The sequence below is a fragment of the Trichogramma pretiosum genome, unplaced genomic scaffold (assembly GCF_000599845.2).
Source record: "Trichogramma pretiosum strain Unisexual culture from Peru unplaced genomic scaffold, Tpre_2.0 scaffold41, whole genome shotgun sequence".
In the NCBI taxonomy this organism is placed as follows: Eukaryota; Metazoa; Arthropoda; class Insecta; order Hymenoptera; family Trichogrammatidae; genus Trichogramma; species Trichogramma pretiosum.
In genome coordinates this window covers 1100218-1116397 of record NW_019640824.1, presented here as the reverse complement: position 1 = coordinate 1116397, position 16180 = coordinate 1100218, and the positions used below count along the sequence as shown (strand labels likewise).

General features: G+C 38.6%; 5 protein-coding genes across 5 annotated transcripts; all 5 read right to left on the bottom strand.

The window, feature by feature from the left end:
• Positions 1–1116: 1116 nt before the first annotated feature.
• Positions 1117–2463, bottom strand: LOC106656618 (fibrinolytic enzyme, isozyme C-like). Its single transcript, XM_014377681.2, has 2 exons — positions 2277–2463; positions 1117–2207 (listed from the first exon to the last, which is right to left on the bottom strand). The coding sequence occupies exons 1-2, from the start codon at positions 2341–2343 to the stop codon at positions 1369–1371; spliced, it is 906 nt and encodes a 301-aa protein (XP_014233167.1). The 5' UTR covers positions 2344–2463; the 3' UTR covers positions 1117–1368.
• An 89-nt stretch (positions 2464–2552) lies between these two features.
• On the bottom strand, positions 2553–4608 carry LOC106656693 (GPI-anchored wall transfer protein 1-like). Its single transcript, XM_014377783.2, has 2 exons — positions 4512–4608; positions 2553–4417 (listed from the first exon to the last, which is right to left on the bottom strand). Exons 1-2 carry the CDS (start codon positions 4523–4525, stop codon positions 2902–2904), a joined length of 1530 nt encoding a protein of 509 aa, XP_014233269.1. The 5' UTR covers positions 4526–4608; the 3' UTR covers positions 2553–2901.
• A 499-nt stretch (positions 4609–5107) lies between these two features.
• Positions 5108–7241, bottom strand: LOC106656691 (nucleolar protein 58). Its single transcript, XM_014377781.2, has 4 exons — positions 7029–7241; positions 6755–6831; positions 5315–6675; positions 5108–5222 (listed from the first exon to the last, which is right to left on the bottom strand). Exons 1-4 carry the CDS (start codon positions 7071–7073, stop codon positions 5170–5172), a joined length of 1536 nt encoding a protein of 511 aa, XP_014233267.1. The 5' UTR covers positions 7074–7241; the 3' UTR covers positions 5108–5169.
• Positions 7242–7595: 354 nt separating this feature from the next.
• On the bottom strand, positions 7596–9857 carry LOC106656692 (FAD-dependent oxidoreductase domain-containing protein 1). The gene is made up of 6 exons (XM_014377782.2): positions 9617–9857; positions 9244–9555; positions 8663–9172; positions 8447–8592; positions 8029–8269; positions 7596–7954 (listed from the first exon to the last, which is right to left on the bottom strand). The coding sequence occupies exons 1-6, from the start codon at positions 9695–9697 to the stop codon at positions 7700–7702; spliced, it is 1545 nt and encodes a 514-aa protein (XP_014233268.1). The 5' UTR covers positions 9698–9857; the 3' UTR covers positions 7596–7699.
• A 650-nt stretch (positions 9858–10507) lies between these two features.
• On the bottom strand, positions 10508–15852 carry LOC106656733 (DNA (cytosine-5)-methyltransferase 1-like). Its single transcript, XM_014377859.2, has 12 exons — positions 15244–15852; positions 14797–15163; positions 13746–14724; positions 12965–13576; positions 12596–12904; positions 12371–12522; positions 11954–12285; positions 11763–11874; positions 11545–11694; positions 11309–11475; positions 10992–11232; positions 10508–10905 (listed from the first exon to the last, which is right to left on the bottom strand). The coding sequence occupies exons 1-12, from the start codon at positions 15624–15626 to the stop codon at positions 10621–10623; spliced, it is 4089 nt and encodes a 1362-aa protein (XP_014233345.1). The 5' UTR covers positions 15627–15852; the 3' UTR covers positions 10508–10620.
• Positions 15853–16180: the final 328 nt, after the last annotated feature.

Here is a 16180-nt window from a genome sequence, read left to right as displayed (position 1 = left end):
AATGGTCAGTACTACATATTATATGAAAACCGATTAATTCGTAAAGTTTCGAAAGACGAGAAAAGAGAAAAGAACGAGAAATTTATTGACAACAAATTTCTCGAAAAACTTTGGCAAAACATCGAAAAAGAAAAAAACAAGCACACGAACGACAACGAATCTCTTGATAAACTTTGGGGAAACATCGAAAAAGAAGAAAGCAGCGGCCCGTACATGGACCAAGAAATTCTTGATAAAATGAGGGAAGAAAACGAAAAAGGAAATTATATAGCTGGGGAAATCGTGATTTTGAATAGCACCCTTGGTGTTCACGTAGAGAATCCTGTTGGATTTGATCCCGAATCAAACTGGGTTCCATCCGTTTTGATTCCGATTGATCCGAAAAACGCGGAGAATCCCGGATTTGATCCCGAATCAAACTGGGTTCCATCCGTTTTGATTCCGATTGATCCGAAAAACTAATTTTGTAACACAATAGGAGTAATTTCAAGTTTCTAAGATCAGGGATGTTGAAATATATTTTTTTAACTACAAGATTTTTAATTACAATTGATTTGACTTTTCTACTTATACGTTACCCTTCCTCCCTTTAACCTGGTGTGTAGATAAGATAGTTATTTTTTAAATTAATCTTTTTTGCGAACTACTCCATTTCAGAAAAAATGTGTACTCGCAAAAATAAATAATAAATTTGTTAAACATGTGATTTGTTAAAAATGAAATTTTATGTTAATGACAAGTCCATATGGGTTTAATCACATTTTTATTTCCTTGGAATAGTTTTTTGTTCATTATTACTCGTTAAAGACTTAAAAATGATTCACAGTAACTACTATGTTTTCTAAAATTCGCAGACAATGATACGTTTGTGCACCTGCTGAGCGAATTATCTTTAATTTGTATGTAGAGAAACTAAAAAAATGTCTTAGCGTGAATGGGTTTAACCGGAACTTATATTTTATCTTTATCGCGATAATTTTCAGTTAGCAATATCTAAATTCATCGTAAAAAGTAGACATAACTGAAATAAATAAATGTATTCCATTGAAACATGATATTATTTTCCAATATTAAATTTATTTTTTACTTTGAGTTATGTACAAAACTTACAAAAGTTACACCTTTCCTACAGATGATCAATTTATCTTATAATAATTGGTTTACGTATAACGATGATTCACCGTTTACACAATTATCAGCTAATAAACGCCTTACATGTAAACTTGTTCTTCTGAACGTTTTTCGTATAGATAGTGAAAAAATGAAAAAAAAAAAAAAATGAAAATTATTCGACTAGAGCGGCTATTTCCATAAACGTGGACTTGCGCAAAATCGGAACTAAACGATCGAGTCCTAAAAACGACGAGTTCAAACGTAGCGATGAGTTCTGATTCTGGCACTGGTCACATCTTTCGTGGCGAGCCGAATGAACGTCTTGAACTCGGAGACTCTGGTGTAAACGGCGGGCGCCTCGAGCTCGCTGCATCCGAACGGGCTCCGCACCAGAATGCCGATCAAGGTGCTACGGCCGAGCACGAGGGGACTTCCGCTGTCGCCCGAGCAGGCCCCGGTCGGCTGCCGGCTGTCCGGAGCTCGGCGCCGGCGCATCTTGGCGCAGACGAGGCTCCGCGGCACGAGCTGCTTCTTGATCCTCGAGCAGTCCTCGTTGGTCAGCACGTCGGCCGGGGCGTATCGCAGCCTCGGCGAGTACTGGCCCGTCACCTCGTGTCTCTCGCCCCGGGCGTTCTCGTGTATAGCTACGGAGGTGGTGCCGAAGCCCGTGAGGACGGCCAGGTGGCCGGCATAGCTCTTCCGGTTCGCGGGCGGCCGAATGGCGCCGATTCCGCTGGCGTTTCCGAGGCCGATCGGCGCCTCCAGCTGGAGCACGGCTATGTCGGCGGCGGAGGCTGCCTCGGCCCGGAAGTAGCGCTCGGGTACGTAGACCTTGGCGACCCCGCGCAGCACTGCCCCGCGCCTGTCCTCGAGGTCGCTGACCCCCGCGACGATCCTGGTCCTCTGGGGCCGGAAGCCCGAGCGATCGTCCTCCACGAAGCAGTGGGCGGCCGTGATCACGTGCCGATCGTCGATTATCGCCCCGCCGCAGATGTAGGGCTGGTAGCACAGATCCGAGTACTCGATGGCCACGTGATAATTGAATTGGCCAGGGTGGGCTTCTTCGCCGCCGATGATGTGCTCGCCCTCGAGGCCTGTTCAACGCATATATAATAGAGTATTTTTTTAGTCCCAGCTTACGTCGAGAGGAGATCAAAACTTACAAAGAAATCGGGGCAAATTCAGTGTTAAAAGTAACAGGCAGAGCGGACGAAACTTGGATTCATACATCTTGCTTGCTGGAAGTTGACTACTCGGCGCTTCCACGTTTTGATACAATTCGTGCAATTTCGATTTTTTATCAATCACATAAGGCGAGCGCGGATTATGTGACTGGTCGTTAGATGTCTTTGTCTTTTACGTGATCGATACCACACCCGATCGGGGGAAACCGATTGGACGAGGTCAACGTACGAAACAAAATAAAGAACAATAGCGAGTCTAGTATATAAAAGTCATGTTATTTTCACAGTGTACACAATCGTAAGTTTTAGTCAAGTTTCATATGTACAAATTATCTTACATAAAAAATATTATCTATATGTACAGTTAATACGCGTCGGAACCTATGGAAATTTTTGCAGTGTAAATGTAACGATCGATGATTGTGGACGGCGCGAGTCGTGATTCAACCTATATGTATAATATTTCTCAAGTTTACGTTCGAACGCAGCTTCGAAGAGCCACGTCCAAGCTCGCGTTCGCCAGGATAGATCGTCAAGATTTAAAATGTCCCAATTTTAGAATCGGGCGAAAATGCGAAATCGGCGGCTAAGTACGTAATACGTATCACTGTACGCTCCGTTTGTCGTAATAGCGGGCATTTTTCACTTTCGGCTCGGGCGGCGACATAAAACTAAACAATAAATCCACGACGGAGTAGATGATTATGCCCACGAGAATGACCGCGAGGACGCCGTAAAAAACGGTGACGAGGCTGAAGTAGGGATTGACGAGAAACTTTTTCGCGTCCTGCGCGTACTCTCGTACGAACTCGTTGGCGAGCAGTCCGCAGCAGAGGAAGCACAGGGGATAACGATTGATCCAGCGATAGATCATGAGGGTGCGGAATGGCTCGCCGCCCGTCCTGGTCCTGTAGCGCAAGGCGGCCTCGATCGCGGCCAGCAGAGCCAGCGAGGCGAGGGTGACGCTTCCCAGCCAGATGCAGTAGCCCGTGCCCGCGAGCACGACCATCAGCTCGGACTTGGCCTCGGCTCGCGGCACCCACATGCTGAAGGCCGCCGAGCCGGCCCACCAGGCGAACGTCGCGACGCCGTTGGCCTTGAGCTCGATCGCCGCCTCGGTCTCGTGCGGCAGGTCGTAGTGTCGGATCAAGCGGCCGGTGCCGATGCCGCACATGTAGAGGGCCAAGTGGCCCACCAAACCGACCCAGCCCTCCCTGTTGAGCTCGGCGTAGAACCGACTGGGCAGTTGCCTCAGCAGGGGCCTCAGCAGCAGCGCCTCCATGTTGTGCCGCGTGTTCCAGTACTGCAGGCAGAGCAGCAGTAAGCCCGCGACGAAGGCGGAGTTGCGTCCGCGCAGCCACGGCCGCGCCAGGAGGGCCGTGATCAGCCGAGCGAGCCAGACCGAGATCCAGAAGTTCCAGTGGCGGCCCTGCTCGTTGTAGCGCTGCTTCACGTAGATCACGTAGTAGCCGTTGATCAGTCCGAGCAGCAGAATCGTCCAGGTCGTCCGCCACCACTTGCTCGGCCGGTTTCTCTTGTAGCCGCGCTGCATCTCGAACATGCCGTTGAGGAGCATGATCAGGCCGGGGCCCAGATTGCCCAGGCTGTAGTGCCGCGGGTGGAATCTCAGCTGCTCCGGGAAGCAGCTGCACTGCTCGAGGCTCAGGTAGAGCACCATCACGAGGATCGCCATGCCGCGGAAATTCGTCATCAAGGCCAGCCGACCGCTGGCGTAATCGTCCTCGCTCATTCTCACCACCTCGCGTTTCCACTTGATCAGGTCGCGTATCGTGTCGCGCCAGAACAGCAGCGTCATCAGCAGGAAGAAGCCCGACACGTAGTTGGTCCAGCCCACCAGAATCGTCCAGGTGGCGAGCCAGGGTAGCACCGTGGCGCAGAGCTCGAAAAAGAGCCGCTCGGGCCGCGACCACTGGTGGCCCCACGCATTGAGGCAGGTCAGCGCGAACATCGTGCTCGAGGCGAACAGCCCCAGCTGACTGAAGACCTCCAGGCTGTCGCGGTCGTAGGGGGACAGCTGGAACGCCTCCTGGTCGAGCAACCGTCGCCACCTCTGGCTCGAGAGCCTCTGCACCTTCTTCAACTCCTCGAAGAAAAGGTCCCTGCAATCAACATAATTATACCCGTTTTATCTGCTGCAGCTTTGTATACCGAATTCCGATTTGGAATTTGTTTTTATTCGTCGAGAATACCTACTTCGGGGTCGCCATTTTTCAAAATCGATTGTGTTGACAGAGACTGGCCGCGATTGTTACTGACCAAGTATGTCGCGATCGCTTAACTTTTCGTGTCGAGATCGTAAACAAAGGCGTACAAAATTGTTCAAGTGGTTTTGAACAATTGTCAACATAATCAATGTCGTACCGTCTTAGCTCTAGCTCTCGCCCGTCAAAAAAATAACTAAGATATAATTCAGCTGTGAATATAAAACAATTATTTGCTGAGAGCACAAATGTAACATTTTTGTGAGAAAATTACTCAACGTATTAGGAGGGATTATCCTAGGAAGAGTGAGATGTTATGATTATTTCTTTTCAATGAGTTGCAGTAAAAATCTGTAGGTAAATTTAATATTTAAAATATTCAACGATCGTTACATGTATTATAACTCTCATGGAAATATTTTAGCACAAGAAGGCATTTCAATTAATTAAAGAAAAGGATTTGATAAAAAATAAAAGATTGAAATTTCAAAAATTAATATTTAAATATATTTCTAATTCTAAGTATGTACATTTTTTTTTCATTAAAATTACACTTATTCCTAATTTACAAAAATTTCAACCATTTTTCAATGGGGCAAATTCTGCTCTTGTTCTTTCAGGTGTTGGTCTAAGAACATTAGGAAGATTTTTTATTCTTCTTCTTCTTGGTGCTTCTTCTTCTTCTTCTTTTTCTTTTTGGGTTCTGAAAAACATAAATTACATTAACTTTAATATCAAGTCTTTTAAAAGTAATACATATCATTGTAACTTGTTGGAAACATTTTTGATTCTTACCTCCATTTTCTTCTGGCTCCTCAACTTTAACTTCTACCTCCTCAACTTCTTCAATTGCCCTCTTCTTCTTCTTCTTTTTCTTTTTTGTCTCTTCTCCATTAACTTCTTCTGCTACTATTTCTTCTTTTTTTATTTCTTCAATTAAAGGTTTCCTTTCTGGTACCTCACTCTTAATAGTTGAATCCGCAGCAACTGGATATTCTGCAATTTCACTCTTAGCATGGAACTTTTGGAATGCAGCTTTAGCTTTTGGAGTTCCACTTATTTTTCGCAGATTACCTTCCTCAAGCAATCTCAGCCTTGATTCCAATTTAACCTTGTGTTCTGCACCTAAATCTGGGAAGGTAGCATCGTCGCAGAGAGCATCGACTCTTGCGCACAAAGACGCCTTAGCAGATAACATACGCGCCATTTTACCTTTATTTCTTGTTGAGGCTTGACCAATGAGTGCTGAGTGGTAGACAAGACCATATTTAGGCGTATCTTTTTTCGTCTTTAGAGCTCGGAAGAGGGCCTTTTCCGCACCAAGAATTTGCAAAGTTGATGCAGGTTGTTTAGAAAGGTTTATAAGTGAGCCTGCATGAGATATGAGACGAGCTCCAACAAGTTCTCCAATGAGAACAGTTAGGTTTGGTGCTATGGCCATCATACGAGCTTTCAAATAGTCATAAAGTTGTGCTCTGTAAGCAGTAATATGAATTATCTGATCGCATAAGCGAGATATATTTTTGATATCATCTTCTGAAATTTCAGTTCCCATTGATATTTCAGCAGCCTGCTTCACATTCTCCTCGACGTCTTCAGGAAGAATATCAGATAAATCTGTATTGATAGCATTTTCTCGTGTTCCAATCGTTTTGATTGTTTTTACGAAAGCCAAATTATCTGTTACAATCTTTCCAAGTTCAGGAAAATGCCATCCATACCACTCTCGAACTCTCATGACGTAATTGTTCAATTCTTTATCGATATCATCCATAAGGCCAATAGCTTGGACTATCATGGTGTCTACCTTATCAGGTGAGAATTTGAGCTTATACCTGGATAAACTGTGAGCTAAACCCAATGCCATGGCAGTCATTTCTTTCTTTGGGACACTTCCCAATAGTCCATCTAACTGACTGCGAATGCATCTCATTAATTCTTGAGTTGCTGAATTACTAACACATTTGAGTTGGATTTTTTCTTTAATGGAATTTGCAAGTTTTGAATCAGAAACTGCTAGTTCTTCTTGCAATGATGCACATTCTTTCTTTAAAACTTTCTTCAAACTCTTGCATAATTTCCCTTCGACAGCAGCAGTAGTAGCTGCGAGAGCTTCAGTTGTATCCTCAAATTTGGCAAAATGTTTCAACTTAAGACTGAAAGATTTAAATTTAAAAATAAAAATTCTGATAACATACTTCTTTTATAAACAATTATTTAGAGATTTCTACTTACATGTTGCTAGCTCCTTCTGGTGTTCCAAAATATTGGTATAAATTATCAATTTGTTTTAATGCATCCTCATTGAGTACCTGGAATAAAGTGAAAAAATATATATAAAAATTTGAAACATTGACAAAAAATAAAAAGAGCGTTTGTAAATCAACCCTCTTGGATTTTAGAGATTGATAAAAATCAAATAAGGGCACGTGCCGGCTTTGGGTTATAGGTTATTCCCCACATAAAAAGTAATTTTTATAAAAGTATTCAATGATTGTTATAAACTTACCTTGAAAATGGCATAGCCAGCTGCCGTTTCAAAGAGGACCAACATTTTAGATCAACAATTTAAATAAAAACGTGTACAAACAATAAACTCCTCCTGCCTAGCAGCTTGCACGTGGGTGTAGACTGCACGCGTGAACTGTGAAGTGATCGTACATACAGTGTATACACTATACAATGTAGAGACGTTTTAACCTCAAGGATTTTCGTTTTTAAAAAAGTGGCAACGGAGCAGACCGGAAATGAAACATTTCAGGTGGTAATGGCGCTCGAAAATTCAAAAACCGAATTTACATGATAAAGTACTTTAAAAATTGTAAAATTTGATTGAAAAAAAAGGAATAAAATGTATTTAGCGGTTTTTGCTGAAAATATCATTTCTAAAAGAATAAAAATAAAAATGAAAAATTTCTTAATAATTTATTATGAGTTTCTGAATGATTTTATTTGATGATGGGTGTTTCTTCAAGTTTCAAATAAATACGTTGAAGATTTGAAATTAATGAATTATCAAAAATTAATAGGAAAAAATAAATGAAATTGAAAATTTAATTTATATTTCAAAATTTTATTTTGACAAATAATGCTGCACAATTCAACTTATAACAATCTAACAACAATATCTTTACATTTATGTACACTTTATTATACAATATTAATAAAATTGTTTGTATTTCACCAAACGTTATTTTCTTCCATTTTCTCATTTGTTATAAATCTGTCAAATCCTAATCTATTTAAATTTATCGTCGTGTAAGTATTGTACTGAATTAGCTCAGAGATAGCTCTTCCAACAGCTGGTGCTTTCTGTATACCATGACCACTGAAGCCAGTGGCAAAGATAATGTTATCATGGTATGGATGAAAACCAATTATTCCATTTTCATCAAATTTATTGTATTCATAAAATCCAGCCCATGAAGATTTTACCTGAAGAAATCATTAATAGAATAAATATTTTTTACAAGTTCAGTCATTCAATACATCAGTTTTTTGATAATTACCTTTAAATTTTCAAAACCTTTCACACGGTGAGCTAAAGTAGGCCAAATTTTTTCTTCGAAATATGTTGGATCCACATCTAAATTATCGCAACTTGGTTCATCACATGCATCAGGAGAGCGACCACAAATATATGTGTTTGCTAAGCCTTCTCTTCTAAAGTATGTACCTGAGGGATCTATAACCATGGGTGTGTTAAGTCCTGGCCCTTCTGGGGCATGGAAACAATAAACAAATCTTTTTCTGAAAAATTGTATGGTTAATAATAAATTGTGCTCTTTGAGAAATAAAATAAAGTGAAAGAATTGTTAGTATTAGTTCCTAAGAAAACTACAATTTAATTCTTCTAAATCTGGACTTATAAAAATAAAATGGTGAATCAATTCTATCATAAATAATTCATGAAATAATATAAATTACCTTGGTTCTACAGGTAATGGTATAGATAACATGTCTTTGCCAAGACCGATTTTTGCCATTTTAGCTATATCTCCACTACCAGCTCCAGCTGCAATAATACACCTGCTAAATTGAATTGGTCTCAGTTTTCCATCATCTGTCCGAACCTAATAAGGTTAAATAAATGAAATTGAATTTATTATAACCAAAAGAGAATAAATCTATATTGAAACTTACAACCAAGTAATTAAGTGATTCAAATTGACCAGGAGCAACACCAGAAACCATTACACCTGAATCTTTCTTAAAATTAAAGCCTACAGCTTCGCCTTTGACATAATCAACGCCTAAAGAAACCGCTTTTCGTTTGAATGCATTAAGAAGTGTCCATGGATCAAACCATCCTTCTTTTTCTAATCCAAGACATCCCATCTCTATGTCTTTTGTATTGAGCCATGGGAATTTATTAGATAATTGACCTGCAGTTAGAATTGTATTTTTTGCACCAATCTCATTTTGTAACTCTGAGTTTTTCATGAGTACTTCAGCTGATTCTGGTGTTGATGCTAAAGATAAGTATCCATACGGCTGAAATTGAACATCAATTGGAGGTTCACCTTCGACTCCTAAATAGTCATTAATATTTCTTAAAAATTCTGCTCCAAACAAAGACATTTCTATGTTTTCTTCGAGTGAAAATTGTTGCCGCAAACCACCAACTGATAACACGGTTGAACATTGTTTGTACTAGAAATATATAACGTTCATCATCATGTCAAGATAACTAATTTTTACAAAATATTTTAATTGATACGTACTGTAGGATCTTTTTCAATGACAACAACATTCAAAGATCTAAGAGCTAATTTCTTTATCCAATAAGCTATTGAACTACCCATAGCACCGCCTCCAATAATAACTATGTCACAGTAATTTGGGAAGATTGGAGCATTTGGATCATCCCAATCAATCACTCTGCCAGTATTTTCATCAATTGCTGGATTCTTGAAATCTTTCCAAAACATAACTTTTTTTTTCATGAACGCGAAATCTCTTTTCATTACTCTTTTTATTTTGTGACCTGGGTCTTCCACCGGTAATTCAATATTTGTGCCTTCATTTTCTGGATTCTGTAAAATAATGGGCGAGTTAACAAAAAAGATCCCAAATTAAAAAAAACATGCATTTAACCTTTGATGAGGAAAATTTGCTCCATTGACAGCATCGTTTATTGATCTGATGAAAGCTAGATTTATTTATGAGTCGTAACATTTTCGAAAATTGACAATGCCGAGAGAAACAATTTACTTTGGACCACGTTAGCGGTCTGCGTTATAAACACACGATAGCAGACGGAAAATTGTTTGATGCGCGCTCAGTTACGAATCGCGCACTGACTGCCTGCTGCCAGTGCGTAATGACAGTGGCTGCAGACTTCAATGTAACCATCGACATCGCATCTCTTATCACAAAACTGCATTTGCAAGTACTTCAATATCTAGCATGGATTATCATTTAACAATTGAACAATAAAACTGATAAGCTATAAATCGAGAAATTATTTGCCGATAGTACACACAGAATGTTCGCGGCTTCGCGTACTGGGGGGGGAGATGATACTCATGAGATCGATTTTTAATTGTGTTGCAGCAACAAAAATGATAGAGAGTTTCCAGTTGATAACAGTAAAAAGATGATAAATAACGTCATCTTTTTTTTTTAATTTTTGAACATAAAACAGGCTCTGAATAAAAATAAAACGAATATACAATTTTAGATTTCTGAATTTTGTATTTAAATATTTTTTCATACAATGTACATTTTTTTTAAACCTAAGGCACTTGATGACACAACATTATTAATATCATAAAATAATTGTAACCGTTCACAAGCAGTGAGAGTCTTGTCTTTGCTCAGTTATTTGGGTGAGAAATGTTGTTAAAGAAGCCTGTTTGCATTTAATGTTTGATTAAAGCTTGCTGAAGTTTTTTTATTAATGATTAATGGACCGTAAATAACAAATTTCTTTTTTAAAAAGTAAAAACAAATTTTATGAAAATTAAAAACAGGTCCGCTGATAAAAAAGTAATGAACAAAGTCGAACCTGCTCACATAAAAATGTTAATGTCAACCTAATACTGTATAAAATTAAACTTAAAAGTACATATTCATTAGCATCCATAATTAAAGTTAATTCATGGCTCCTCTTTTTTTACAAGCTCTACCTCTTCCTTTAATACCTCTTCCTTTACTACCTCTTCCTTTACCATCTCTTCCTTAACTCTTGCTTCGACTTGACTAACCGCCTTCTTAATCTCTAACCCAACTGCACAAGCTAGTGGTGGAGGTACTGCATTACCAATTTGTCTGTGCTTATCTTGTAAACTTCCATAAAAACGAAAACTATCCGGAAAACCTTGAGATCTCGCGCATTCGCGCGCACTTACAACTCTTGTTTGTTCTGGATGTAATACTCGACCCTGAACAAAAAAAACAATTTACAGTATTAGCGTCGAGCATACCATTTTTTTATATTTAATTATTTTTATAAACGTTTGATAGTTACCTGTTTGCCCATAGGTTCAGGATTTGTTATAGTTGTACTAAAGAAACCATCCCATTCTACTCTACCATAAAGTCCAGCCCAGTGATTGTGACGATTACCGGTATGTGGAAGGCACCACGGGATCAATGTATTTTCTTGCCTATCTCGTGGGTTGCACGTTTTGCCAGTGGCACAAGCACAAACACCTCTGAAAGCTCCAGTCGAACTTTTACCACTTTTTTTATCGTGGTAATTATATTTTCTGTAAAGAAATCATATTATTTAGTTTACAATAAAACGTGTTCGTTTTTTGTTGTTTCAAGCAAAAATACCCTTACAATTTATTTGTGTAAGTTCCGTCTGATAACGGGATTGAAATGTTTGGTAAATCCCGCCAATCGGAACCACGAGCAGTCGGAATGTGAGCCATTCGAGCCTCAGACATTGGACCCAAATCTTTACACATATGATCAAACAATGAGCCATCGTCGAGTCCGCGTCTTACCTAATAAAAACATTAATAAGTTTAAAATATTACTAGTAACTGAAATAATTTTAATGAAAAATATCGTACTTTTCTCTGGAAATGCGTGGCTGGTTCACTGCCGTAACGCATCAACTCTTCACCTTTTCCACTTTTAATTAATGGTAAATCCGACAAAGCATCTTTAATGGTGGTAACTCTGTATGGTGCTGCGTCTAACCAATCATACATGGGGAAGTACTAAGAATTTTCAAAATTAATATTGGTTAAAAATAGTTTAAAAAAATGTGTAAGTTTTTTAATAATACCTTCTTATTATCTACAACAACATTCAAATTGCATGCCGATTTGCTAAACACATGAAGAGCATTAGGGAACTTTGGCAGCACTTCACCTGGTGCAGCAGCAATTATGAACATCCTAAAAATCATGAACCAATTTGTTACAATTTGTATAATTAATCTTGGTATTGATGAACGTTGTAAGAACGATAAACAACCTTCTTCTCGTTTGAGGAACGCCAAAGTTTCCAGCTTGAAGTACTCCAAAAGTACATTGGTAACCCATGCGGATCAAACATCTCAAGGTTAATTTAAGTACCAAGCTTTTTTTGAAACTAACAAAATTTCTGACATTTTCCATGATAAAAAATCTGGGTCTATAGTAATCACAATAAGACAGGTACGATACTACGAGAGAATTTTTAAACAATGAGTAGGCTCTAGAATTAAATCTATTCATTCCGCTAAATCCTTGACAAGGGGGACCACCACAAAGTAATTCTACTTCTCCTTTCTGCGGTAAACGTTGACCTCCGAGTACAGTTTCTCCCTGTGAGTAAAATGTATATGCTTATTAATTGTGAGTAATAGAATTTTATACAAGAAAAATCGAAAAGGAAAAACAATTAGCTTACATCCATGACTTTCTTTAGAATTGCATTGCAATCTCCGGTAAAAACAGAACAATCTGAATTATTAAATCTAAAAGCATGTGCTGCTGCATCATCAACTTCAATAGCCCATTTAGTATCAGATATGCCAGCTTGATGTAATCCTTCAGACAAACCTGTATATCACGTCGTAATTTGAAATTGAAATTGATGATATTAATACTTGTCAAATAATAAATAAAAAATTACCTCCACAACCAGCAAAAACATCTAATGTGCGCAGTTTATTTTTTATTTCTGGATACTTGGGAGGAACTTCCAATGGCTGAGTTTCAGCTCTTTTACTTTTTGACTTTATTTTATTTGTTTGCTTACCAAGCGCACCAATGTTACAAGCTTTCGGAGGCGGTTCATCATATTCGCTTGTTTTATCATTATACATTTGAGAAAAGTAAAACCTATTGGGACCTGCATCAGTCCACTCTTCTACAGATTCCAAATTTTCAGCATAAGCCAAGTAACACTTTCCCATGACACAATTGAAAGGAACATCCACTTCTGCAAAGAAATTCAATATTATATATCATAGTTTGAGAAAAAAAGCAGTATAAAAAGTACCTTCTTCACTCCAATAAAGCAGGTTAATATCAGAATGGACCTTCGCAGATTCCCTTAGAGTATTCTCAGGACGATACATCTTTTTCACTCTAATTTGTAAAGTACTAGCAGCCAGTAGTTTGACATTTGTTGTAGCATATATACGTGTAATATAACCAATATCAAAAGGGTCCGGGGTATCATAATTTGATCCTTTGATTCGATCATGAAATTTACGATAGTATTCCGGATATCGCTCTTCGTCTACTTCACGTTTTGGAGGTTTAACAGGGTTTTGATATGGAACAGGGTATTTAAAAGCAAACGTTTTTGGTTGTAAGTATACAGCACTGCCAACTCTGTACTCCTCATCTTTGAATCTCACAAGACCATAGAGAACTTCTTTCCTGCTTATTTCTTCTAGCTTGTCCATAACATGTGGCCTATTTCTCTGTTGTGTGTAGGTACTGCGAGTACAAGATGCACAGAAACGATATTTCAAACCCGGAGGACAAACTAAATCTGGCAGTGGGTCTTCAAATCTAGCAGTATAGGGATCATATCGTTTCTGATAGTAAAATGATGCAATATCTTCTTTTGAATCATCCATACTGGTATTAACAGCTTCATTGCCTGTAAAAATTACAATAAATTATTATACAATTTTTAATAATTTTGGATTAGCGAATTATTTACAAATACTTTGATATCTCATAGTGTCCAAAAAATTGAAAAAAAAAAAAAAAAAAGGTTCACAACTTACTACATAAATTTTTCATACCCTCTAACAAAATATATATACCTAATTCACTCCAGTTCTCTGGAGTACTTCTATGAACAACAGTAGCTTTTGATTTTATGTATGAGATAGGAACATCTTGACAATCATCCACCAAAAAGACTTCACTACTACTTGAAGTTTCTCCTAGAACAGTTTCACTGCCTCTCCATAACCAAGTGCCATGGAACATTTTAAGGTTCAATTTCGTTTCCCACATATAAATAACTTTTACAATTTGGACAGGCACTGAAGAATCAACAGATTCAATGAAAACATAATCATTTAATGCTATGTGTTCTGAGTCAAGTGCCACTTCAGAGTAGAAAGTTCTATTTTGATCTGATGCCAAAGGTTCTCCTATCCATTCTACTGTAACATCTCTACTTTTTATTACACCGATCATCTTTTTACGAGCAATCAAACTGGGCTCTGCATTCTCGTCAATATTTTCTTGTCCTTCTGCATCATCATCAGCAGCAGCTTCAATTTCCATATTTGGACATCTACGTCTTACACAAGCTTGCTTACTGGTTCCAGACCCTCCAAATTTCAACATATTTTTACAATTAGCACATGAACCACAATCTGGTTGCTGGCAAGGTTCACAAACTCCGCATCTTTTTCTTTTTAACATTAATTTATCGTCGTTAGTTTTGGCTATTTGGTTAGGGAAAAAGCTGTCAAAAACATCATTAACCAATGGAGTAGTAGTTGCTTTGCTAAAAACCATTGCTTTAGCATTTTGTCCTTTGCGTATAAGAGCTCTTCTCCAATCATCTTCCTCTTTTCGAGTTCTTCTCCTGCTCCTTGCGGTTGTCCCTTTCTTGAATGATATTCCAGCCAAATTAATTAAAGTCCTAATACAGGGCTTGGTAATTAATAAAGTATCCTCTTCAGTAGCTGCTTCATCAAAAGATATGATTTGATCGCATATGAACTGAGAATGATGTAATAGTATATCTTCAGTAAATTTTGGTAATCCAGTAGGTAACAAAACAGTCTAAAAAGAAGATAAAAAAACCTTTGAATGCATTATATAGTTTTTTATCAAGCTTATTGAAAATCAATTAACCTCAAGCTTGTTGAGTAGATCTTCATACTCGTTGGGTGCATTTTCATCCATAAGAAACTCTATAATTGTTTTACTTATAAAACTTTTCTCTCTAACAGCGGTCATGTAACGAGCATATTCTGTAGACGGTTTCATGAGCATGTAGTCGCCGATTTCAGTTGTTAAAGTAATTAGTGGTTGCTCACCACCATCAAAACCAGAAACATACCACTCTACAATAGGACCAAGATCTTTAGCAGGAATACCATCATCGTTAGAAGGATCATCATTATAAATTGGTTTGACATATCCAGAAAAGTATAAAAATACATTTTTTTCTATCAAGCCTTCATCAAAAGGAACCAAATGACCATTTTTGTCATACACACTAAAATCAAGAAAAAAAAGTAAAGTTGTAAACAAGATTTTGTGAATAATACAAAGTTGTTTATAAAAAACGTGACTTACCTGTACCCGGTAATCCTATTGATAGCCCTTGCATCTCCTTCTGTAATATCAGACTCATCACCATTAAATAAGCATAGTCTCGAATCAACTAAAACACCGTATTCTTCAAGGGCATCATTCGGATGACCACCATAATATCCCAAATCATCATCAAGTTTTTGAAGGCAGATCTCGCAACGAGGTATTAACGATTTCTTGCTTCTGACTTCCACAGTTTTCGCGGGCTGCGTCACAGTTCGATTTTCAGTTTTGACGCGTTTATTCGGGTGACTCTCGTCGAGAGGTAGAGTCTCGCTTTGTTCTTCCTCGTTGATTTCTTTGTCAGGAGTTTCATCCCCCGACTTGGCGGGCTCGGCGGTCCCGTTTGTCGGCTCGACAATCATCTTTTTATTATGACGATTCGATTTTCAACTGATTATGTCGTTCGCAAAAACTACTCGATGCAAAATTTCGAACGAACGAAAAAGAAAAGAAAAGAAAAAGACTCGAGTTCACTTATTAATCACTTATTAACGACCGTTTGCGTGCTAATAACCTGTACAAACTGCTGAGGGTTGCCGAGAAGCAGGCACTACGAGACTGAGAGCCGTAAGGAATAGGCAGGAATAAGAGCAACAGGAGCCGTTCTGACATATGGCCGCATCTCGTTCCCGCGCTTGCCACTGCTCTGCTCTCTGTTTCTCTTTTTCCCTCTCTGTCTCTCACACACACTGCTTCGGATGATTTCTGCGAATTTACATCGGTTCAAGAAAGAGAAATGAACAAAGAGGAATTAAAATCCGTGGTTTTGTTTTCAGCAAACATTTCACTAAGAACAGATAGCTTACCATGATCCTAGTAAAAATACTTCGAGGAGCAATAATAATTTGGACTATGCATCAAATTTCCCACCTAAAACTGAAATTCAACATTTTTCATATGCAATAAAATTTAAAAA

Bases quoted from the DNA above. Each gene is read 5' to 3' on its own strand.
- LOC106656692 (XM_014377782.2), bottom strand. From the start codon at position 9,697: ATGTTACGACTCATAAATAAATCTAGCTTTCATCAGATCAATAAACGA. The intron at 9,173-9,243 runs GTACGTATCAAT...ATATATTTCTAG, and splicing joins TCATTGAAAAAGATCCTACA to TACAAACAATGTTCAACCGT. The intron at 8,593-8,662 runs GTAAGTTTCAAT...TAACCTTATTAG, and splicing joins AATCACTTAATTACTTGGTT to GTTCGGACAGATGATGGAAA.
- LOC106656618 (XM_014377681.2), bottom strand. From the start codon at position 2,343: ATGTATGAATCCAAGTTTCGTCCGCTCTGCCTGTTACTTTTAACACTG. The intron at 2,208-2,276 runs GTAAGTTTTGAT...TGCGTTGAACAG, and splicing joins GAATTTGCCCCGATTTCTTT to GCCTCGAGGGCGAGCACATC.
- LOC106656733 (XM_014377859.2), bottom strand. From the start codon at position 15,626: ATGATTGTCGAGCCGACAAACGGGACCGCCGAGCCCGCCAAGTCGGGG. The intron at 14,725-14,796 runs GTTAATTGATTT...TCTTCTTTTTAG, and splicing joins ATCTACTCAACAAGCTTGAG to ACTGTTTTGTTACCTACTGG. The intron at 12,286-12,370 runs GTAAGCTAATTG...TTTTACTCACAG, and splicing joins TTCTAAAGAAAGTCATGGAT to GGAGAAACTGTACTCGGAGG.
- LOC106656691 (XM_014377781.2), bottom strand. From the start codon at position 7,073: ATGTTGGTCCTCTTTGAAACGGCAGCTGGCTATGCCATTTTCAAG. The intron at 6,676-6,754 runs GTAAGTAGAAAT...TAAATCTTTCAG, and splicing joins CCAGAAGGAGCTAGCAACAT to TCTTAAGTTGAAACATTTTG. The intron at 5,223-5,314 runs GTAAGAATCAAA...TATGTTTTTCAG, and splicing joins GGAGCCAGAAGAAAATGGAG to AACCCAAAAAGAAAAAGAAG.